Below are 23354 nucleotides of genomic sequence, written 5' to 3'. Positions count from 1 at the left end.
ACTGTGAAAATTGTTTTGCTTGGAAAAAAATTACTGGGAGCTTTTAATACAGTGTCTAGATCTTTTGATTCTTGCCTTGGTTTAAAACGGAGAGAAAAAAATACAAACTATGCACTGCTATGATGCATGTAATATGTTAGTATATCAACTTGTATCAATTTGTGACCATGGAATTTAATATTACCAGTACTAGTATTATTCACATGTATATTATGCATAGATATTTACTATTACAGTAGTTTGGAAACATCTCAGAATTAAAAAAATAAAATCATACAGATTTTTTTTCATCAAACATATAATGGAATAACATTAAACATATGGTATTAACAACAGTTACTGTTTGTCCTTTTTTTTTTTAAATTTCCTTTTATATATATTTTATATTCTATCTATATGATATATTCTATCTTTAATATTTAACTATTTCTAATAAGGTTCAAATATTTTTTGAAAACATGCTCTACCAAAACTGTTGATTTGGCCATTTGTGGTAAGGGTAGTTAAGCTAAAGCTAATTCAAATAGACTTTTTGCTGATCATACATTGTTATTAAATAATACAGCCAAAGAAAAAAAAAAGATTTTTATTCTTTCTACAAAGTTATATAAATCTGTCAAGACCTGTGGCACTGTAACGTATGGAATAAATATGCCTATTTCGAAAACCCCATCACACAGAGCCCTCGTGTGTGCAGTGATTTTGGATTTTTCTTGTTTTTAGCCTCTTCAGCACTGCTGCCATGCTTCCTGCAGTGTTTACTGTTGACAAAAGGCGGGGGTACAATCTCGTTGATCCACGCGAGATTTCCCCAGAAATAGTGGGCGCGAATTCGACAACCACTGGTCATCCCTATCAGCTGTGTTGTGTGCTGCTCCCTCAAGCTAGGTAAGGACTCACTCCATAAACTAACACCCCGGTCCTTGTAGTTTCTCCTAACAATTTAAAACTAACCTCAACATACTTGCTCCCGTCCGGCTAAATGGTTGTTGACGTCCCGTTTAGCATGTGCCGTCTGTTAGCCAGCTAAGCTAGTTTTGTAACGTGGCAACCTAATGTAACTTTGCTAACCTTTATTGTTGTCACTGTTTTCGTTTAACTTCTACAAGAAGTACAAGAAGTGTTTCGACTGAAGGACAAGAGCAGCTGTTCAGAGTGTTCGGAGACTTTGTTAAAGAAATAGGCTGTGTTCACTTTCAGTTTCATTTTCTCCCCAAAATTCGAGTTGGTGCCCAAAATGTCTAAAAGGAAAAGCAGCTCTGTAACTGACAACCCCAGCAAACGGGTCAGACCGCAGGCGGAGGAAGACGAGGAGGATGAAAATGAGCTTGATAGCAGCCAAGAAGATCCCCTACTCAATAAACAGGTTCGTACTATCACTGCCATGGTTTTAAACGTGCTGTATTCGGTTGTTTTTAGTTCCTGCAGACGATATATCATCTAGGGGTCGACCGAGCTTGGTTTTTGGGTCGATACTGATAGTTGGTACTTAATGAAACAAATAACCGATATTTGGAACCAATATGTATTTTCAATGAAAATGAAAATATTTCTCTTGAAATTTTGAATTTGGAATAAAACAAACTCAAACACAAAACGTTGTTTAAATGCCTTTAGCAAATGTTTAATCAAAACTGACATTTTCAACATCATATACAGCAAGTCCCTCAAAAATTAATGAATAAAAATACCTCCCTGAAGTTTTACAAAGTGAAAGTTCCTCCCATACTGACACTTTCTTTGCATGTATTAAAGTGTAATGCACACGCCTTTTCATTCATTAATTTTATTGGTGATTATTAAAATGAAATGCTTATACAGGTAACCGGCAAAATGCCAAATATTGGCACCAAGAACTGACCAGGCTGATAATCTGTCTACCTCAAATATCATCTATTGTCTCTTCACTCTTACATCTTTTACTGCTGTATCATAGCATATTGAAAGTGAAATGACGTGCCCAGTTCTCCTATGCTCAGTTACAGTGTGCTGGTGAGGTGGTGAGTGACGCAGGGATCGTGGAGAGCATCACACTGAAGAACTTCATGTGCCACTCTAACCTCGGCCCCTTCACTTTCGGCTCCAATGTCAACTTTGTTGTTGGCAACAATGGAAGTGAGTGTTACTACCTAATCAGTGGGGTATATAATAAAAGAGGATTTAACTGGACTGAATTTAGAAAATCCTTGTTTTCCATTCCAGAAACCAGGTTTTCTGAAAGTTTGTGCCTGTTACCCTAGCAACTGATGCCCTAAATTTGTCCTAACCCATGGGAGGTTAATGTGACCATAGGGATATGTGCAATTAGCGTATGAGTCAACTGGTGGATTAAAAGTTGCTACCCTTGGTGGTGATTTTTTTGTCTTTACTGTACAATGTTTCTTTCTTTATACTGTGTGTTCAACATGTGCTGCTCTGTGGGCGTCATAAAGAATAACACATCTGCTTTGCTTCTCAAGCCCGTAGATTAAAGTCGTGCTTTTGTAATTTCTTGTTACCCCTAAATGGATCTCTAATAACTTAAACCTAAATCATGTGTTATGTAAACACGTGTCTGGCTGTTTCCTAAAGGTTAACCTTCTTTCTGGAATATCATATGTACTTTTGTGTCTTTTTTATCTTTTATTTATTTTGTTTTCAACAGTATCTAAAATATGTTTGCACAAATGGCTTGTGTTACAGGTGGAAAGAGCGCCGTTCTGACAGCTCTCATAGTCGCCCTAGGAGGGAACGCACAGGCCACAAACAGAGGATCATCTCTCAAGGGTTTTGTAAAGGAAGGGGAAAGGTAAGCCTTCTACTTCATCATGTGACTGTTATTCTTTTTACCAGTCAGGTTCTAGTTGCCTGCTGTTGCCTGTTGGTTGGTTTCCGTGAACATAACCTCACATGACTCTTCTCACTCCCACTCTGCACCTTTTAAAGAAATTCTAGTCAACTGACTTTTCTCTCAATGTGAAATTTTGCAAAGTGTCACATGCAGAAGCCTTTTCCATTAAAGGTTGTGTACTTGACTCCCAGTAGAACTAATGTGTGTTATTCTGTGTCCTCAGCTCAGCAGACGTGTCGATCACACTGCGTAACAAAGGAAGAGATGCTTACAAAAATGAGGTTTACGGCCCAGCCATCATTGTAGACCTGAGAATAACACGTGATGGGTTGAGGACCTATAAACTGAGGAGCAAATCAGGTAAGACTGTGAAGAGTTATGGATCACACTTCTTTTGCGTGTCTTAACGTTATAGGATGATAAAACAAATTCATTACGTCACTCTGGGCTCCACTTTTTCATATACAAAAGATTAAGGCATAAATTCTGATCGATCAGTAATAATTATACAATTATATTTGTATCTCTATTCAAAAGTCACAATGACGGAAAAAAAAGTAGCAAATAGCAAGAGTGGAAAAAGAGGAAAACAAGACAAAGTTTTACAATATTAGTTTTTTTCTCTTCTCTTACAGGTCATGTTGTCTCAACTAAAAAGGAAGAGCTGTTGTCCATCCTGGACAATTTTAACATACAGGTACGAGCTATGCAAATGTTATACAGCACAATGTTGTTTAATCTTCAATACAAAAAAGTGTAAATGCTGTGGGATAAACCTGTGTTACCCTGTTGGCGAAAGGGAGTTATTCCTTTTTTGAATTATTCCTTATTCCTTTGTTTTCTTCCAAAGGTCAACAATCCTGTATCAGTTCTCACTCAGGAGATGAGCAAATACTTCCTACACTCTAAAGGAGAAGGAGACAAATACAGGGTGATTATATATGACAAAATTTTAATGAGAATTCTCCATCTGTTGTTTTTGTGAACTTTGACTGTGTGATTGATTGACTGATTTATGTTCAACCCTCCTGCAGTTTTTTATGAAAGCTACCCAACTGGAGCAGATGAGAGATGACTTCATTTACATCAAAACCACTAAGAATTCCACAATGGATAAAGTTGAGCAACATAGTGAAGTAAGAATCGGTTTAGTTGACATACACATTAAATAGCAGCTATAACCAAGATTGGCCTTAACTTTACTGTTTTGGTTAACTCTCACCACTGGCGAAAATTAAAAAAAAAAAAACAGCTAAAAGAGTGGGCATATTGGACTTTATTTGCCAGATGGCCAGAATAATCATAATCTTGCTTCATTAGTGCTTGATGTGTAAAGAAGCATCAAACTAGTTCACTGTAATCACATAAAAGATGATTATACAGCAATGCCACGGTCATAACGTCTATCTGCTGCCCCAAAGTGTAACGTATCGCAGGTTTAATGATATAAACCCTTGCAGGATGGTTATATACAATTGTTATATGACTGTTGCAGTGCTTGAAAGACTTGAAGCGGAAGTACCTGGAGAAAGAGGACCGTTACAAGAGTCTGGCATCACTTGATGAAATGCATGCCAAGCTGGAGGAGCTGCAGAGGCAAATGGCTTGGGCTTTGGTGAGATTTTTTGCTCCCAAACCACTTTGTATCAGGATTAGTGCGATAATTATTTAAAGATCATCACACTGGCTGTGACTTAAATGTTGCAGGTGAGTGAGATGGAGAAGGGGTTGGAGCCGATGAAAGAGAAGCTGCAGTCAGACAAACACTCTACAGAGAAATATGATGAGAAGGTGGATGAATGGAAGGTATGATACTTATGCTGTATTCAAGATAAAGTCAAGTGTGTTTTTAACATAACCAATAGTTACAAGTACTTAAATAACTACCTCTGCTCAATAACACACACTATAACTTTTCTCTTGTCTGTGCACAGCTCTTCTCTTTCCTCTAACCGACTTCTCTGATCTGCTTTTATGTAATAATTCAGAATAAGGTCGAGGAGGCTGAGAGGAAATACAGGCAGATCCAGGACCAGTTGGAGGGGATCACACAGCAAGTCCACGAGCTCCAGCCCAAATGTGCCGAGCTCAAAGCCGAGGCCCAGAGACAAAATACCCGTCTCAAGTCAAGCGAGGTCAGAGTTAAAGAAAAAGCACAAGTCAAGCTGTAAGGCAGACTGTGATAAAAACTGGTCCGGTCACTTTTATATGAAGTGATTTTAAGCTGTTGTAGGCTTGCAGAGGTAGTCGGTGTTAAATGGTGTTAGGGCATTTTTTGATGATATTATTTGCCCACTGTGGCTTTATTTATTTATTATTTGTATACTTAATATATTTTTATTCATTATATATATATTCATATATATTGTATTTATTGGTATATTCATATAGGTTTTATTTATGTATATTCAAAATATTTTATATATTGTTCATATTATTTTTATCAGTTTTTATTTGGACAGCAGACACTATGATTGCAACAATGCTGCACAGAGTAGCTGGAGTCAGATTTGAGTCATCACATGATGAGAGAGCTAACAGACAAGACAAGACATTTTTTAACTGAAGCTGTGTACAACAGTAAAAATCTGTTTATTGTAACTTCCTGCCTCATCATCTTGTCAGATATGATCTAGGGCAGTTAATGTTATAATTTGGATGCTTGCTGTGTAATTGACCAGTGTTTCTAATCTTGTGTGTGAGCTAGGTCACTGTCCACAGATGCAAGGCTAACCTCAGAGACCTGGAAAAGGACAAGGTTCAGCTGTCCTTAAGGATAAAAGATCTGAAGCAGAGGTACAACCTCATCTTTGCCCCGTGTCTTCTGTGTTGTATTCAAGTTAAAACATGTATTCATTTTACATTGACTCCCCTCATAATTTGTGCAATCCCCCCCTTTTTTTTTTTCTTTTTTTTTAAATCCTTGCAGCATTAGTCAGACATCAGGAGCGGAGAGCCAGGCCAGGACAGAGCGTATGGAGCAGATCCGGGCTGAGCTGGAAAATATAACACACCATATCTCAACTCTGAACCAGCAGATTGACCAATATGAACATGTGTGCACCCGTCTTAAAGAAGAACAAGGAAGGATGAGGTAGGAAAATAAAACCGAGGCCCTGATAAATCATGCACATAGAGCCAGTGAAGATTTGATGGCGTGTCATGCATGCAACCCACCATGGGAGATTTAAAAAGCAGCTGATGGCAGTTAGCAGCTCACCCAAAGAGGAAGAACAGCAGCCAAAAATATAAGCAAATTGGGAAATAATGAGATTCAGGAGTTCCTTACCCTCCAAGCAGAGGACGAGATCAGCCGCCACATAGAGAACCAGAAGCAGACAGTGTTGTGTTTAACATTACGACTGTCATGTATCTTTTGCTCCCACAATGCTGGCATGTTTTCTAAAATCACACACTGGTGCGTGATTCTCCGTAAAAACGCAAAGAGGGTATAAAGAAGGGACTTAATGGCAGCCTTGTAGTGTGATTTATGTAAAAAGAGTAAATGTGAACATCCACCTCTTCTGTCTTCAGGAGAGAACGGGAAGTGCTCCAGAGGTCCATTGATGCCAACAGAAAGAACCTGCAGACTATGGAGAGCAGTCGGTCCAATCGCCTACGGCGTTTTGGAGAGCACATGCCCGCACTCCTCAACGCCATCCAGGAAGCTCACAGAAACGGCCAGTTGAAGCACAAACCTCGAGGACCTCTGGGTAAGACTTGGTGTCCAGTTGTGCGCAGTTGAAAATGTTTACGTCCCAGGCCTTAAGACATGCAAAAGGTCACTGTGTCTTTACCCCCGTTTAACTCTTTCTTAATCCATCTAGCAGCTTACCCAAAAGCTCAACCAAAATGTGACATCTGTGACAAAAATGCACTTAGAACTTCTCCTTTCTCTTAATGCTTCCTCCCCTTCCACAGGTTACCTTATTAGCCTGAGGGACTCTGAGCTGGCCCTGGCTGTGGAAGTGTGTCTCAAAAATCTGCTGCAGGCCTTCACTTGTGATAACCACGGGGATGAGAGGGTGCTGCAAGGCCTAATGGCCAGAGTGTTCACATCTGGCCGTAGACCTGCTATCATTACCAGCCAGTTTCTCCCACATGTCCATGATACAAGACCCAGGTGAGGACATGCACAATCACAAAATCTATCAAAACACTCATGTCATAAAAGCATTGGCCTTGAGGATGTCCTCCTTTAGAGAGAACGGTAGCAATGGTCAGCTTAAATTAATGTTAGTTACAATGTACTCCAGTAATAAAATGTTTACACTATTGTCAAATTTACACAGCTCCCTCACAAGCAAAACAGGCCTGTAATAGAGCTAGAAACAGAACAGCAGTACAGTGTATTGAGCAATGTTTGTGTCAACGGTGACAGTTTGAAAGACAAACAGAAATTGAGTCTTTAAATTTTTTTTTAATCAGTAGTGGTATTGTTTGGTTTTGTCTTTGTGTGTCAGGGCCGTGAATCACCCCGATTACCCCTCCGTGCTTCAAGCTCTAGAAATTGAGGACCCGGTTGTGGCCAACTGCCTGATTGACCAAAGGGGTATAGAGAGCATCCTTCTCATTAAGGTAAGAATCAGTTAATTGAAGTTGATGTGAACTATCTACAAAGACAGCTTAGACAAATATTTTGTGTATGATGTAATACAACTCACAATGACGCTCTATGGTATAAAGATACAGTGTGTGAATATATTTTAGACATGCAAGAGGTCAAGTATGTAGTCAGCTGAGTTAGCTGTTTGAATACAACTTTCAACGTCTGATCACGCCACGGTGATAACACCTTATAAACAACAGGTCGGTAGGGTAGGTGACCGAATCATTACTTAGAATGGTACTGACCGGTAACAACCATGTCAAAAAGATTAATTCAGTAATACATATCAATTCTGTACATTTAAAACAGTGTCATTTCACATTTTTTACAATATCTATATTCTGTTACCGGTGGTAATTTCTCGCTCTCTCTTATTAAGAAAAGAGAAGTTGGCGTTATCTATTCATTTAAATAAAAATAATTTTAAAAAATGCCCTCATTGTCAATTTGGGTACCTGTTTGTAATTGTGCTTTTTACATTTCATACATATTATATTAACCATCTGTGTCTAAACAGAAAGTGAGAGAGATGAACAAACACACACATACATACAAGCAGACAGACAGGGACTTAGCTCTGCATGTGATTAGGAAGAGTACAGGAGCAGAAATGCCTGTTGACTGGGTATAGAAAGAAAGAGATGATGAGACTATGTCCCCCATGCAGGTTGTTCAAAATGTACATTTTTTGTTACAGAGAGAGTTAAGTACCAAAAATTATGTTCTTGAATACCAGTATCTGTTAAAATGCCAACAGTACCTGGCCCTTGTGTTTAGGCGATTTGGTGCAATGACAGGTTTTTTAATTTTGTGTGTGGCTGTGTGTGTGTGCATGCATGCATAGAATCGAACAGAGGCTCGGAGAGTGATGCATGGAAGAAACCCTCCTCAGAACTGTACCCAGGCTTTTTCCAAAGACGGTGATCAGATCCTTAAGCACGGCACTTACACAGCAGACCAGACCAGAGCCAACTACCTCTCAGGAGATGTTGAGGAGGAGATCAGGTGTGTGTGTGAGTGTGTGTGTGTGAGTGTGTGATACACTAATGTTACCTGACAAACCTGTTGGGGTAAGAATTTCACCTCTTGATGTCTTTGCTCATCAGCAGCATCTCCAGCTGGTCTTTCTATGTGTTGTCATGTAAACAGTATTTTGTTATATTTAGTAAGACAATTTATAGGTGATGTAGTTGCTCAGCTACACTTAATAGGATAGAAGCACTGTACATGTCAAAAGTGGATGTAGTTGTATAAAGCTTCTATCTTAAAGTGTCTTTCTCCTGCTTCTCTACTCTTAGACACTTGCAGAGGGAGATAGAGAACCAGAGGGCTCAGGAAACTCGCTTCCAGCAACAGATGAACAGATTAGATGAAGACCTCAAACAGAACGAAGGGCTGCGGAGAAGAAACCACGTAGAGCAGAAGACAGCCAAAGTAATACTTTTACCTCTCATAAATCAATATTTCTATAAAAATAATACTGCTGAACCCAAAATGGATTTGTAAATCAAATATCTAATATTCTACTCTGATACATCTTATGGATTTGCTCATGCAGTTTGTGCATTTGTTCCAGGACAAGGCTACAAAGCTACAGCTGGAGCTGACAGACCTTCAGAATACAGAAGAGCCTCAGTCAGAGGACCTCAGTCCCCTGGTTTGTACAGAACACTTCCATACAGTGCAATAATTAGACCCGATGGACTTATACAGTGAGTGCAGAATTATTAGGCAAATGAGTATTTTGACCACATCATCCTCTTTATGCATGTTGTCTTACTCCAAGCTGTATAGGCTGGAAAGCCCACTACCAATTAAGCATATCAGGTGATGTGCATCTCTGTAATGAGAAGGGGTGTGGTCTAATGACATCAACACCCTATATCAGGTGTGCATAATTATTAGGCAACTTCCTTTCCTTTGGCAAAATGGGTCAGAAGAGGGACTTGACAGGCTCCGAAAAGTCAAAAATAGTGAGATATCTTGCAGAGGGATGCAGCACTCTTAAAATTGCCAAGCTTCTGAACGTGATCATCGAACAATCAAGCGTTTCATTCAAAATAGTCAACAGGATCGCAAGTAGCGTGTGGAAAAACCAAGGCGCAAAATAACTGCCCATGAACTGAGAAAAGTCAAGCGTGCAGCTGCCAAGATGCCACTTGCCACCAGTTTTGCCATATTTCAGAGCTGCAACATCACTGGAGTGCCCAAAAGCACAAGGTGTGCAATACTCAGAGACATGGCCAAGGTAAGAAAGGCTGAAAAATGACCACCACTGAACAAGACACACAAGCTGAAACGTCAAGACTGGGCCAAGAAATATCTCAAGACTGATTTTTCTAAGGTTTTATGGACTGATGAAATGAGAGTGAGTCTTGATGGGCCAGATGGATGGGCCCGTGGCTGGATCGGTAAAGGGCAGAGAGCTCCAGTCCGACTCAGACGCCAGCAAGGTGGAGGTGGGGTACTGGTATGGGCTGGTATCATCAAAGATGAGCTTGTGGGGCCTTTTCGGGTTGAGGATGGAGTCAAGCTCAACTCCCAGTCCTACTGCCAGTTTCTGGAAGACACCTTCTTCAAGCAGTGGTACAGGAAGAAGTCCGCATCCATGATTTTCATGCAGGACAATGCTCCATCACACACATCCAAGTACTCCACAGCGTGGCTGGCAAGAAAGGGTCTAAAAGAAGAAAAACTAATGACATGGCCTCCTTGTTCACCTGATCTGAACCCCATAGAGAACCTGTGGTCCCTCATCAAATGTGAGATTTACAAGGAGGGAAAACAGTACACCTCTCTGAACAGTGTCTGGGAGGCTGTGGTTGCTGCTGCACGCAATGTTGATCGTGAACAGATCAAAACACTGACAGAATCCATGGATGGCAGGCTTTTGAGTGTCCTTGCAAAGAAAGGTGGCTATATTGGTCACTGATTTGTTTTTGAATGTCAGAAATGTATATTTGTGAATGTTGAGCTGTTATATTGGTTTCCCTGGTCAAAATAAATAATTGAAATGGGTATATATTTGTTTTTTGTTAAGTTGCCTAATAATTATGCACAGTAATAATCACCTGCACACACAGATATCCTCCTAAAATAGCTAAAACTAAAAAAGCCCCACTCCAACTTCCAAAAATATTCAGCTTTGATATTAATGAGTCTTTTGGGTTCATTAAGAACATGGTTGTTGTTCAATAATAAAATTAATCCTCAAAAATACAACTTGCCTAATAATTCTGCACTCCCTGTATTGCGCTCATCTTAGTTGACACACAAAGCAAAGAAGAAATGGAATTTTGACTTGAGAAAAGGTCCCATAATATTTCTCCAAGAATGCACTTTCAGGTCAGTAATATTTTTGCAATCAGATCAGATGTTCCCTGTGACATACAGCTGTCCCCGCTCCGCTACAGGAGGAAGAACTGCAGGAGATTGTTGCCAAGATCTCGTCCAAGCGTGCCGAGTACGAGCAGGCGCGAACTCAGATGGCTGAGCTGAAGGCCTCCTATGAGAAGGCAGAGCAGGAGTACAAGCAGCACAAAGAGCAGATCAATGTGGTCGCTGAGGAGGCCGACTCAGTGAAGGTAATACAGTAGATCAACAGATAGACATCTCGTCATTGGAATAAAAAAGGATTTACATTAGCACTCTTGTTTTACAATCTAGTTAACCTTGTCATATGACTTTTGAATTCCAAAATCACATGTCAAACTCATGAAACATTAATGTAAGAATGACCTTTCATTATATCTTAATGACATGAAGGCATTCGTCTGGGGTTACATTTGAGAGTCAAGAGAGCATATGACCAAACTTCAATCAGCTAAAAAAAAAATGAGGTGTGCCAAAAATTTGCATTTGGTTCTTCTCAATTGTGTGGAGCTGTTCTTCGGTTTCACCAGTCTGGTGTATGAGCCTCAACTGGTTTGATTTTATGCAAACTGACTGGACTGACATTTGCCTTTATAACATGTTGGCAAATTAAAAAGTAGCCTATGTTTGTTAATAGGTGACCAGCACAGCCACCAGTGGTTGAAAGGCTGACTACTGGATGAAGCGCATGTGGTCACTCTTTGTGTGCCTGTCCTTTTGTGTTGCTACAGGAGGAGCTGAGTAAGATCGACCAGGAGGTGATGAAGTGCAAGCATCACAAGAAACACTATGACGAGAAACGCAGTGGCCATCTTCGCAACATACAGACCCTCGAAGCCAGTGTGGAGAGCAAAAAGCAGGAACTTCAGGTACACCATAAAGAGCTCCTCAGAGGTGTTCATCACAGGGCCTCAGAGCAAATTTTTTATAAAATAAAAGCATAAAACAAACCCTTTAATTTCGCCTTTTTTAATCAGAGGGGATAGGAGCTGTGTACTTTCAGTAGAAGTCAGGTTTACAGTTTAAGATTAAAGAAATACTTTCATTATGCACACTGAGATCATCAGAATTATGTGTAGGATTTGCAATATTTAAACAAAAGCAATGCCATTTAGATTTTTTAAATACATTGTTTCGCCCTGCTGTCCAGACTTCTGTAGCCAAGGCCACGGAAATCTGTCCAGAGCGCCTGGAAGTACGACGGCCGGCCAGAAGTCTGGACAGTGAGATCAGCCGTCTCAAGGTGAAGATCTCGACCCAGCAGGAACAACAGGGAGACCGTGAGGAGGTTGTCAGGTATGTTACTTACAGTGTGTGCCCACTATACGCAAGACCAGATATCTACTCCCATTCATTTTGTATTGGAAGTGAATACTACCCTGTACAAAGCATGCTGGGATACCTGCGATGCGGACTAAGCTGGCGGCGCAAAGAGATAAATTGACTAAAGTTTAAATGGTGCTCACGTCTAAACAGCCACTAAAGCTGCAGCTCCAGTGGATTCCTGAATGGCTCTGTGTAAATCCAGGAAATACTAAAGTGAAACTTTCTCTGGTCAAGAAGGGGGCGGGGGATAAGGATGGATACAAGCGACCAGCGGGGCAGGAGGGACCAAATTGAGGCAAGCTAGTTGCGTATAGAGGGCATACACTATTAGATGCTGGTATTAGATAATAATGTAATAATTGCCATAATTGTAAACATTTTGTTTACGTAACTGACACTATTATGCACCCGTTATGTTTAAAATGAAACTAGAAAAAGTGCAGCAACTACTCTTATCAGTTAATTTATTTTACCATGTAAACCTTCCTCTCTCACACCTTTATCCACCTCTGTCTTTTCCCATCTAGGCAATATCACGAGGCTCTGGAGAGCTACAAGAACATGGCACAGCAAATGAAGCACCTCAACAGCTTCATCAAATGTCTCGATAGTGTGATGGCCCAAAGACTCCAGGCTTACGCTGAACTCAGGAGGTCAGTTGTTGACTAATTGTGTCCTGGAAAATGGCCTCTGTACTGTGTTTGCTACAAAGAAAAAAAAGTGAAAATGAGAAACTCTGTATATTTAGTTATATTTCTCTTCAAGTTCATAAATAATATTAAAAAAATAAACCCATATAGTCACACTTGTGTTTTCATCAATTTATCTTCATTCTGCTGTCATTTCTTCTCCAGTTGATGCCTTTTCTCTGCACCTCTCAGGTTTCTCTCAGCCCGCTGTAAATACTACTTTGACAGCATGTTGGCCCAGAGAGGCTACACTGGAAGTATGACCTTTGACCACAAGAATGAAACCCTCTCCATCTCAGTAAGAAGAAGATTTAATTCATCAGTCAGATAAAATTACGGGTTAATTTAACTAAACCAGAATGGGGGATTGTGTTGTACAATCATAAAATGACTGCTTATTTAAATGGAGTCCGGCAGGTGATGTCAGTGGCAAAAACAAGCACTTTTAGGGAATGTAAATTGACAGGGCATATGCCTCGAGTGATAATGTTGCAGCCTGTTTAGTGGCTACAGTTGTCTTGCTCAATACTGGCACAGTTTCAAAAACTGTTGTTCCAAGCAGTTACTTAGCCACAAACACAGGGGAAAATAGCGTCCAGATTTGATTGATTGCATTGATCATCATTACTTTTATTACCTATTACACAATATGTGACTGCTATAGCTTTTTGGTGTGAAATGCTCAGAAATCTGATGTTTCCTTCACTCCTCTGTAGGTGCAGCCAGGCCAGGGAAACAAGGCGGACTTGAGTGACATGCGCTCTCTCTCTGGTGGCGAGCGCTCCTTCTCCACTGTTTGCTTTGTTCTCTCTCTTTGGGCCATCACAGAGGCGCCTTTCCGCTGCCTTGACGAATTTGATGTTTACATGGTAATAAGAGACAGTTTTTGTTAGATATTGCAGATATTGTATTAACACACACTGCCTCAGCTGCAAATTGAGATCATCTCTAGTTTTATAGTATTTGATTGGCATCAAATGGAGAAATTTGGAGGAAAGTTCTTATGAAAACTCCTTGACATTACATAAAACTATTTTTTGAAAGATAACGTGAATTTTTCTCTTCAAACAGGACATGGTGAACAGGAGGATATCAATGGACATGATGCTGAAGGTGGCTGCTGGTCAGCGCTACAGACAGTTCATCTTCCTCACCCCACAGAGCATGGGGTACTCACTCATACATCTCTGTTTATGTATTTGTGTATAAAAGCAGTTAGATGTGACTTATTGACTTAGTTACTGTATATTTGCTAAGTAAATGAGCTATGACAAAGTAAAGACCATGCAATTTAAGTGGGCTGCCTCAAAGGCATTGTCACATTGTCATCTTTGTTTTTTTCTCTGTTTCAGCTCTCTTCCTGTAAGTAAAATCATCCGCATCCTCCGTCTCAAAGATCCAGACCGTGGCAACAATTCAAAAGGAGATCAAGATGAGGAGGAGTAGTATTTCTAGCTGGTCATTTAACGTCAAAAGAGGTAACAAGACAACTATCAGCCAGTGCTAAGACCCTCTATTATGCGGTTTAATACTTATTCCCGTCTTCTGGAGACAGTTGTTCTGTTAAAGAAGTGCAGACGCGTTATTCTTTACTCGTCAAGTGCGTCTGTTTGAAGTTCTGGTAAGTCGGCAGGATGTGCATTTTTTTGTTGTATAACACTGTATAAGTACTTTTTTAAATATAGTTGTACTGGGGAACAATTATTTTTATATCAAGTGCCATAAACTGTTAAATGGCTCAAAAACAGGCGTATTGAAGGAATTGTAAAAATATTTAATATTCATTAAATCAAACAAATTAAAATACGAATGCAGTATCGGTGGTTTTTAATAGATGAAAGAATATTTAAGCCAGGACACTGTCAGGTTTCATAGTCCACCATTTGGAATTTTGTGCGTTTTTCGTGTATTTTGCCAACCTTTACAAACTCCCCCAAGACGGTTTATCGGATTTATTTAGTACATAAAGTTGAATGCCCCTCCCGTAAGCCAAAATACAAAACATAATTCCCTCCCCAGTGCTTAAAAATGATTTTTAGCACTTTCCCCATCACGCACCACCCTCTCCACTCTCATAAATTGAGAACAGTCCCTTAAGCGCCTACATCTTGCTGTTTCCCTCAGCTCATTATTCACTGCATAAATTGTCATTTTGATTTGGATCTGAAGCATTCAGCTTGAAACCCTGTCAAAGTGGGTTTTGTTAGGGGGGGGAGGATTTGCACCTTTAAGGGCTCTGAGCCAAATCCTGCACACAAGGCGGTCCACTGGAATGCACTTCCACTCATGCACATAACATCTGTTGACACCACACTAGACCTCCTGAGGAAAGTGGTACTTCTTGGTATTACATCCCTGAGAGAGCTGTGGGCTTTAAGCGGACAACATGAAGCCAAAATCTCTTCCATCAAGATTTTTTGACAGAAATTCCGAACCAGGTGAGACTCTGAATGTACGAGCAGCAAAGTATCAGCGACATGTGGACTGTGCCGATCACTGCGGCCACAGTGACAGCCAGCCAGCGGGCGACTACTGCAGACAAAATGAGAGAAGCCACAGAGAAGTTCATTTTGCATTTCTGCCAGAGAAGTATGAGCCGCTGGTGGATGAGGAGGAGCGAGTCAAGGCAAAAGAAGAGAAGAAGAAAAGGAAGAAAGAAAAGTACAAAAAAGTAAAGAAGGTTGGTGTTTTTTTTTAGATTTTCTTGACATGTTAATATGCAATGCAAGCTGCATGAAATGTGTATTCTGATGGTATTATGATAGTTTCACCATTGCTTTTACTTAAAATGTGAACCAAAATTGTCTTCAACAAGACATAAATGCTCAGCCTCAAATTGTTTTAATAGATTAATTGTTTAAAAAAAAACTACATAACTGGTAGAAATTAATCCATTTTCACCCTCATACCTTGAATTATCTTAAGAAATAATAATTTTCACAGTGTATGTGCTGTTTTTGCTACTTTGTATTCTATGTTGTCACAGCATAATCATCCTCATTAGCTGGTGATTATTGAGGTAATAACTTGTAAAAAAAAATGGTACATCTGACGTGTGTACAGCTTAAGAGCTCAAAAACTACTCAAAGGTCATCAGCCCAGACACTACTCAAATTTAAAATCCTCGTTTCACAATGAAAGTCACATGATAGCCACTTCTGCAGGAACTGATCTTTTAACCTCTGCTCAACTTTTAGCTTCTGCCATCTGATATTATTGCATCTCTGATCCAACCAAAGGTATGAAAAGCCACATTCAATTAATATTTGCTAAAAAAAATAATCCATGTTGACTGTCCAGTGATGTACATATTAAATTTACAATTATACATTGTCTGGCTGGGCTTCATTTCCAAACAAAAACCACCCCTGCACTGGACCACATACATGTCCTTGCAATCATTTATTTTGAGTATAGACAAATACAGTACAAACTGCAGAGATAACACCAGTGTATTATTTACTGCACAGATTGTTTTATAACCTGTACTCTTAACTGATTAAAGAAATGGGTGGTTGACTGACCTCAAAGAACATTAATACGAGATTATCAGTGACCAGGCACATATTTATATTGAACATTAACAGACTCTTATCCGCCTTGTTTGGAAAATGTCAGGAAAACAAATCATAAATGAGTGGTGTAATAATCAGTCATTTTTATATTGTGATATACAGGTGGGATGTAGTTGCTAAAATATACAAAGTACTTTTTAATATTTCGCTCATGTTCAGTTAATATGAACTTTTGCAGAAGGGTTATATGATTTGCTTTGCCTGTGGGACACTATTGCAAAATAACCAAAGATCCACCCCTCAAACTATTTTTCAGTTAATAAGCTCTTTTTTTATTTGTTTTTATGGCACCTAATTTACATTCAAAGTAAAAAAAAAAAAATCCTGATTTTAATGGGTTTTTTCTTGTGAACAATAAAATGGTCAGCAGGTCTTAAGTTGTTTGTCTTGAATGAAATTATTTGAACTGATCCATCTTATGTCTTTTTCTGTAGTTGCCATTTGGGTAAGTTCAAATGCGAAATCAATATGGCATCAATCAATCCGACTCATTCAAATTATCCTAATACATTGCTGATTGTTTAAAAAATGAATCCAGTATGATAATGACTCCCCACAAATCAGTTGACTTAAAGTATTGAAATTATAGCAGGTGCAAATTTCAGGTTAAGTTGCTGTGATTGCTTTTACTAATCCTGCAGAATCTTTTTACAGTTTAAATTAATTCATGTTTTATTTATAAGGATTCTGATCAGTGACCTGTATTCTCATCATACCGAGCCATAACACTCCTATCAGTGACCCACATAAATCTGTGAAAACATGCCACTGAATGTTAGGCAAACATATCATAAAATGAGTGATAGGTTAAAAATAAAACTGAATGGCGTGTACTAAGTAACTGTATTAACTGTATTTTATTTTTATTAGTTAGGTTGTTGACTCATAATCTTTTTGAAATTCAGATAATAAGCTCCAAGTAGTAAGTTGGGTCATTTTTACCTCCTGAGTTGAGGAAATAGGATTGTTTTTGCTCTGTTTTTCGAAAACATCTAACTTCCTGTGTCCGCTTCAGCCGCTCAGGCCTTTCCTGTTCAAAGAGTTCAGGAGACAATAGTGTTCACGGGGCTTCTTGTTTACATTTTAGGGTTAAAAACGGACAGAACCTCTCCCCCTGTGGTGCTTTTGTTCTAAAAGCACCACATTTGCAGTCTTTCTCTCTTTTCCTCATTTCATGAACTGCAGTGTAACTTTATTTAATAGCTGATGCTAAACTATAGAGGTGAGTTGACATTTATTTAATATTATTCCATCATATATTTGATGAAAAATTCATATATTTGTGTGCTTTTTTTCTCCATTTCTGGGATATTTTGGAAGTACAGTAATGACATACAGTGATTTTACTGCAGGCTTTAAATACAATTAATTTGGATTTTAGTGTTTTGAACTGTTCCAGCCTTATTAGCATCAAGTCAGTTTCACTCAAATTAGTTTTGATCGATGACTTAATTCTATTAAGGACAATCACTTGCCTCAAATCACCATATCAGGGTTTACATTCTGCCGGCTTCCATGTTTTGTGTCGTGACAGAGCAGAATACTCAAAATGTAGATTATGGTTAACATTTACAGAATCACTGATGAATCGATGAATGTATGTTTGTCTTCCAGAATGTTGGCAAGGCACTGCGCTCCACCTGGAAGTGTCTGATGCTCGGTCTGTACAATTTTGCCCAAGGCTACTCAACTCCGATCACGGTGGCTGCTGCCTTTGTACCCGACTTTCACCCAGGCAGAAACACGACCTGAGCCGAGCCACGTGCACGGGCCAAAGACTTTAATATGTTTGTGTATTTGAAATTACATTTTTATATTTGAGTTGTAATCAGAAATATTCTAATTGTGATGTAGATGGCTAAATGTTGACGTTATGCCCTTGTAAAATAGGCTTTTTTTCTTTTTACAGCAGATGTTTGTTACTTATTACATTAATGATTATTGATCAGCTGTCCCCACTGTCATTCGTTTCATCATTTACACCAGCTTCTCCTACTGTGACATGTTGATCTTATTAATCCTAATATCTTGTTAATCATAAAGACCACTTTTTAACCAGATTTGCAGAAGACAGTTTAGATCATAAAATTAGATATAGAGTATGTAAAATTGCGCTTTGCAGAGAGACCCAGTGCTTTCTTTATGTACATCTTAAGCCTAAATTATTGTTACTTGTGCACATATTAACTCCTAAAAAGACACATACTTTTTTTCACGTAGAGAATATAATTATCAAGCTGGTGTTTGTGGGACAAGTAAGTTATAATGCCAGGCGAGGTGTCCATTATCAGTTTTTAATAGCCTGAACCGGCCAATGCGCAGCAGAGGGATCTTACTCTTAATAAAAAGGTATATCTCTGTGCGGATCCTTTCTATAATGTTGTCAGGCACTTAAAATAACAATCTAAGCCTGTCAGTGTCAAAAACAAGCTCTTTTGATGGACATGGTTACATTGCAGCCTGTTTTGCAGCTTCCAGCTGCAACTCTTTCACTTAATAGTGAACCAATTTAAAAAATCCCCATTAGTCACTAAGGCACAAAAACATGGGAAATGGGATCCAGCTTAAAAAATACCAATTTCACTTTAAAGGACGGAAAGACTTCATAGGGAAGTGATCATTAGTGAAGAATGACAAAATTAGGCTGAAAGGATGTAGACAGGCACAGTGGGTGGAAACCAGGCCACCTCCTCTCAGAGAGGACCACTGAACTCAAGAATATTTTTAAACTCTCGTGAACAGATGGACAACAGACCTCTGATGACTGAAGATGGCGATGATTAGAGAGCTTTGGTTGAATAACAAGTTAAAGAGGATTCTCAGACTGGAACGTAATGGTGTGACTTTTGAAGGTTGTTCCAAACATCATTGTTTCTGTATGTGTGCTATGTTTAAAGGGTTTTGAAGGTTATGATATGTGTAAATAGGCATGTAATAAAATGCTGACAAAGTGTGCAGCAAACTTTGTCATTTGTCATTGGTGGACAAAGGAATGCAAAAGCAATATTGTCTTTTAAGTATTTAAAAAATAGCTCATAATTTTCAGAATCAAACAGCGTATAAAAGCGTACAAGCTAAGAAAACCATAAAATACACTAAAAATAATGTATGTTCGAATTTTTGTAATCCAGTGAGAAAAGAGCGATATTAATCAGACATGGGGAATGAATTAATAGGATAGAACTGTGAATATCCAGTCATTGTAAATGGTGAAATAACAGATGAAAAAAGCTGAAATGCCGGCACAAACATGTTAAAGTTCATAACTCAGATAACATTAGTAAGGAGTGAAGAGGGGGAGAAACTGTAATAACAGTGTGAGGAAATATTTTTTTTTTTTTTAAAAAAATAAAGATATTAAAAAGTATTTTGTATTCCATTTACAAAGATGTCAGAGTCTTGGGAAAACAATGTTTTTAAAAGCCCAAATGTATTACTGTATGTTACAATACATCATCCTAGTGAGACATCTCACTTGAACTGTATAATTACATAGTATGGGAGAAGAGAAAGTTGGCACAAAACTGGAAGGAGGCTTGAGTACCAGTGATGGAAGAAGTATGAGATCTTTTATTTAAGTAAAATACTGCAGTGTAGAAATACCTTGCCACAAATAAGAATAGAGTAGAGAATAGAGTAGAATGGACCTTTTCAGAATAATAAAGATTATGTTTATTGAATTCAAATTACTGATGTCTTTATGTATTTATCACTTTAATTGAAACAAAATGATGGTTTTGTGTTCTTTATTATTTTTGTTATTATTATCATTAGTAGTAGTAGTTGTAGCTGTAGTATTTGTATTTTTTATTTTATTTTTTTACCCTATATATTTTTTGTTAATAATAAATGTAGTCCTCACTGCGGCTCCACATCAGTTGGTGGCGGTAAATTAGTTGCCAAAATTCATCAAGAGGAAGTAAACGTCATCTCTGTGACGTAATTCGATCGCAACACGCGCTACTTCCGCAGTCCTTACTTGTTTACATGAACTTATGCTAAGCAGTGTGTTTTTTAAGATGACGGACCAAAAAGCAGATAATATCAGCTCCATCCCCATCGACGGGTTCAGCAATTTAAGAATTACATCGATATGGACGTTTCTCATGTCTGTAAGTTACATTTTATTCCCTGTCTCGAGCGTCTCGAGGGGCTAGCTAGCTGTGAGTTAGCCACCACGGCTAACTGCTCGGTTAGCTATAACTAACCGTCGCTAACCGCCTTAAGCAGCTTTCTTTAACCGAAATAAAGCTGCTCACCGTCTTCTTTTTGTCTGTTTTGTAGGTACAGTGGTCTGAACCGTGGATTATCGGGCTGTTGGTGTTTCACGTCGTGTGTTTGCTTCTGACTGTGGTGACATGCAAGTATTACAGAGCTCAGATATGTCACTTCCTGCTCATGGGTGAGTGAATTTAAAAATACCTGTATTTGTTAGCCTTAATGAATACTGTTGACTGATAGCGAGTGATAAAATGCTTACATACATGTACACAGATGCAAACACACAAGTTGCATTAAATGAACTACTAACTTCCCACTTATTCATCATCTAATCATTGTTCATTGTTTTTGGAAAAATGATTGAGTTTTAAGATGTTTTTACCCTGAATTCACTTTCAGTGAGCTAGAAGAATATATAATGCATGATACTGAAAAAGCCATAAAAACAAATGACAAGCAGCAATGTATATTAAGAATTCCAAAAAGCAATAAAAACACTTAACAGATGAAAAGGTTATAATAAAAACTTAAAATTAGCAAATACAACAACAAGAAAAAGAAAACTATGAAACAATTTTATCTTTTTATTAAAAATTAAAGCATATACTTAAAGTTATCTACTCACGCCTGTCTTATTTCAGTACCTCTTGAAAGTTGATTCGTTTGTTTGGTGTAAAAAATAAATTAAAGCTAATTCACCAAGAGTTTCATGGGATAAAAAAAAATCACATGAGCCTGTGTGATGAGAATTGATTAGATTTTTAATAGAGAAAGGAGTTTGAAGGGTGACTTCTCAAGGACTGCCTTAAAAGGGGTGAGTTTTAAAACCATTTTCTTTAACAAAATGTAGGGAGCTGTGATAAACTTTATCAGGTGACCTCAGTGTGGATTATACTGCATGTTTGTACAAAATATCCTAAAAAAAAAAAGTTTAGGACTGACATTATAGTCAATACAGTTTCCTGTGTACACCATAACTACTCCTCTGTAGTTTCAGACATACCTGTATTTTTCTCATCCTGATTGCACATAAAACATACAGGCGTGTTTATTGAATATTTATCAAGACAAGAGTAATTGAAAATTGGTAATATTAAGGCTTGACATATACATATATACAAAAGTAAATATACTGTCAAAAGGGCATGAAAAGATGAGTGATGTTACAGGTTAATAATAAGCAGTCTAAAAAGCATCTTTCTGTATAATCTGGGTAATATCTTGTTTTATCTGGAACACCAGGAACATCATTGTATTCTAAAAAATACTGTATATTGCTATCAAACTTTGATTTATTTAATTTTAACAGTATTTGTATGTATTTTTCCTCTCATTTGCACCCTGTTCTTACCTACCTGTAGTCTGTTACTGCCTCTGCATTTCCTAATTACCCTTCTTAAAATCAGTTCAGTTTCATACTATTATATAAAAAAGTCAAGGGACAATTACTTATTGTTGTGTGTGTTAACTTAAAAACTGGATAAGATGTTTAGATATCTCAGAACCAGTTAAAAGTGTTAGTGAATCATTTAATCAGTCTGTGCTTTGCGGGCTGACATTATGTCTCTCCACAGTTGGTCTGGTATACAGTGCTGAATATCTTAATGAGCTCGCTGCCATGAACTGGAGGTAAGACCACCAGTCAACAGTATTTTATTAATTTTACTTTGGTGTGTGAAATAATGTGTGTAGAGGCTCAAAAACATTGTTACTATATATTTAACTGTGCATTGTACTCTTTTTTTTTTTCCACCCGCAGGTCCTTTTCTGATTTCCAGTACTTTGACTCCAAGGGTATGTTCATATCTTTGGTCTACTCGATTCCTCTTCTGCTGAATACGGTCATCATTGTGGTAAGCTTTACTGTTCGTCCTCATCCGCGTCACTTTAAATAAAAATCTGTTGACACATCCCTGAATGTTTGCGGTGTACGTTGACAGATGGTGTGGGTATACAGGACCTTTTCTACCATGACTGAGCTGAAGATGCTCCAGCTCAAGCGAAAAGCCCGCAGAGAGCAGAGAGAGAAGAATGACTGATTCTTTTCCTTATGCCCAAAAAAAAAAAACGAGCTCAATGGGAGGATTTAAGACTCTGCTATACTAATCCTGAAATTTGGAGGAGGATGGAAGATTTCTTCTTGTGACCATTAAACGGATTATTTGTTGATGCTGGGCAGGACTGGCTGTTTCTGCTATACAAGGGTATATCAGAAACAGATATACAAGGACCAAAGGACAATTATTTGTATTTAATGTTGTTTTAAAGTGTTTTGAAAATGCAAGAAGAAAGAAAAAGTGCTTTTGAACGACTCTTATGCGACTGATTTCAAGGCCAGAGAATGTTTCAACTTTGGTTTGATTTAAGATGACAGTAGGAGGACATTTATATATGGCTCATGAAGAGGGCAAGAACTCATGTACCATAAGGTGTTATCATGCTGTCATCTTTATTTGTGTAAGAAGAATGACAATGAGTAAAAGGTACAGTTCACCCCAAAGTCAAAAATGCATATTTTCTCTCTTGCCTGCAGTGCCATTTATCAGTCCGGCTTGTTTAGGTGTGAGGATAAAAGAGGACACATCGACAGAAGTTCTGATGATTTTAAGCCTTGCTTGAATCTGAGAGGAAAACTACAAGCTGTTCACTTTATTCAACTAACCCTCAACAGGCTACTGTGGGCTGGACTCGCATAAAAAAAAAAATAGTATTATGCTAGCTTAACTGGCTTT

At 38.4% G+C, this 23354-nt stretch overlaps 3 protein-coding genes across 5 annotated transcripts; all 3 read left to right on the top strand.

The window, feature by feature from the left end:
* The first annotated feature begins 774 nt into the window (after positions 1 to 774).
* Positions 775 to 14636, top strand: LOC121955561 (structural maintenance of chromosomes 6). 2 transcript variants are annotated; one of them, XM_042503575.2, is made up of 27 exons: positions 775 to 888; positions 1201 to 1366; positions 1980 to 2115; positions 2683 to 2788; positions 3054 to 3190; positions 3466 to 3527; positions 3681 to 3761; positions 3865 to 3966; positions 4326 to 4445; positions 4538 to 4636; positions 4819 to 4965; positions 5538 to 5626; positions 5760 to 5924; positions 6365 to 6543; positions 6752 to 6953; positions 7294 to 7408; positions 8284 to 8444; positions 8738 to 8873; positions 9016 to 9096; positions 10853 to 11023; positions 11543 to 11680; positions 11962 to 12107; positions 12665 to 12790; positions 13019 to 13124; positions 13543 to 13695; positions 13898 to 13995; positions 14179 to 14636. In XM_042503575.2, the coding sequence occupies exons 2-27, from the start codon at positions 1238 to 1240 to the stop codon at positions 14270 to 14272; spliced, it is 3279 nt and encodes a 1092-aa protein (XP_042359509.2). In that variant the 5' UTR covers positions 775 to 888; positions 1201 to 1237; the 3' UTR covers positions 14273 to 14636. The 2 variants fall into 2 exon arrangements, with proteins under 2 accessions (XP_042359509.2, XP_042359510.2); XM_042503576.2 differs by having other exon boundaries at positions 801 to 888; positions 1226 to 1366.
* A 122-nt stretch (positions 14637 to 14758) lies between these two features.
* On the top strand, positions 14759 to 19354 carry LOC121955562 (required for drug-induced death protein 1-like). 2 transcript variants are annotated; one of them, XM_088089883.1, is made up of 3 exons: positions 14759 to 15506; positions 16024 to 16065; positions 18016 to 19354. In XM_088089883.1, exons 1-3 carry the CDS (start codon positions 15213 to 15215, stop codon positions 18151 to 18153), a joined length of 474 nt encoding a protein of 157 aa, XP_087946009.1. In that variant the 5' UTR covers positions 14759 to 15212; the 3' UTR covers positions 18154 to 19354. The 2 variants fall into 2 exon arrangements, with proteins under 2 accessions (XP_087946009.1, XP_042359512.1); XM_042503578.2 differs by lacking the exon at positions 16024 to 16065.
* Positions 19355 to 20320: 966 nt separating this feature from the next.
* Positions 20321 to 23130, top strand: tmem18 (transmembrane protein 18). Its single transcript, XM_042502903.2, has 5 exons — positions 20321 to 20513; positions 20686 to 20803; positions 22197 to 22251; positions 22382 to 22475; positions 22563 to 23130. The coding sequence occupies exons 1-5, from the start codon at positions 20397 to 20399 to the stop codon at positions 22659 to 22661; spliced, it is 483 nt and encodes a 160-aa protein (XP_042358837.1). The 5' UTR covers positions 20321 to 20396; the 3' UTR covers positions 22662 to 23130.
* Positions 23131 to 23354: the final 224 nt, after the last annotated feature.

The sequence above is a fragment of the Plectropomus leopardus genome, chromosome 16 (assembly GCF_026936395.1).
Source record: "Plectropomus leopardus strain MGB_pleo_1.0 chromosome 16, ASM2693639v1, whole genome shotgun sequence".
Lineage (NCBI taxonomy): Eukaryota > Metazoa > Chordata > Actinopteri > Perciformes > Serranidae > Plectropomus > Plectropomus leopardus.
This window is presented reverse-complemented; position numbering and strand designations above follow the sequence as displayed.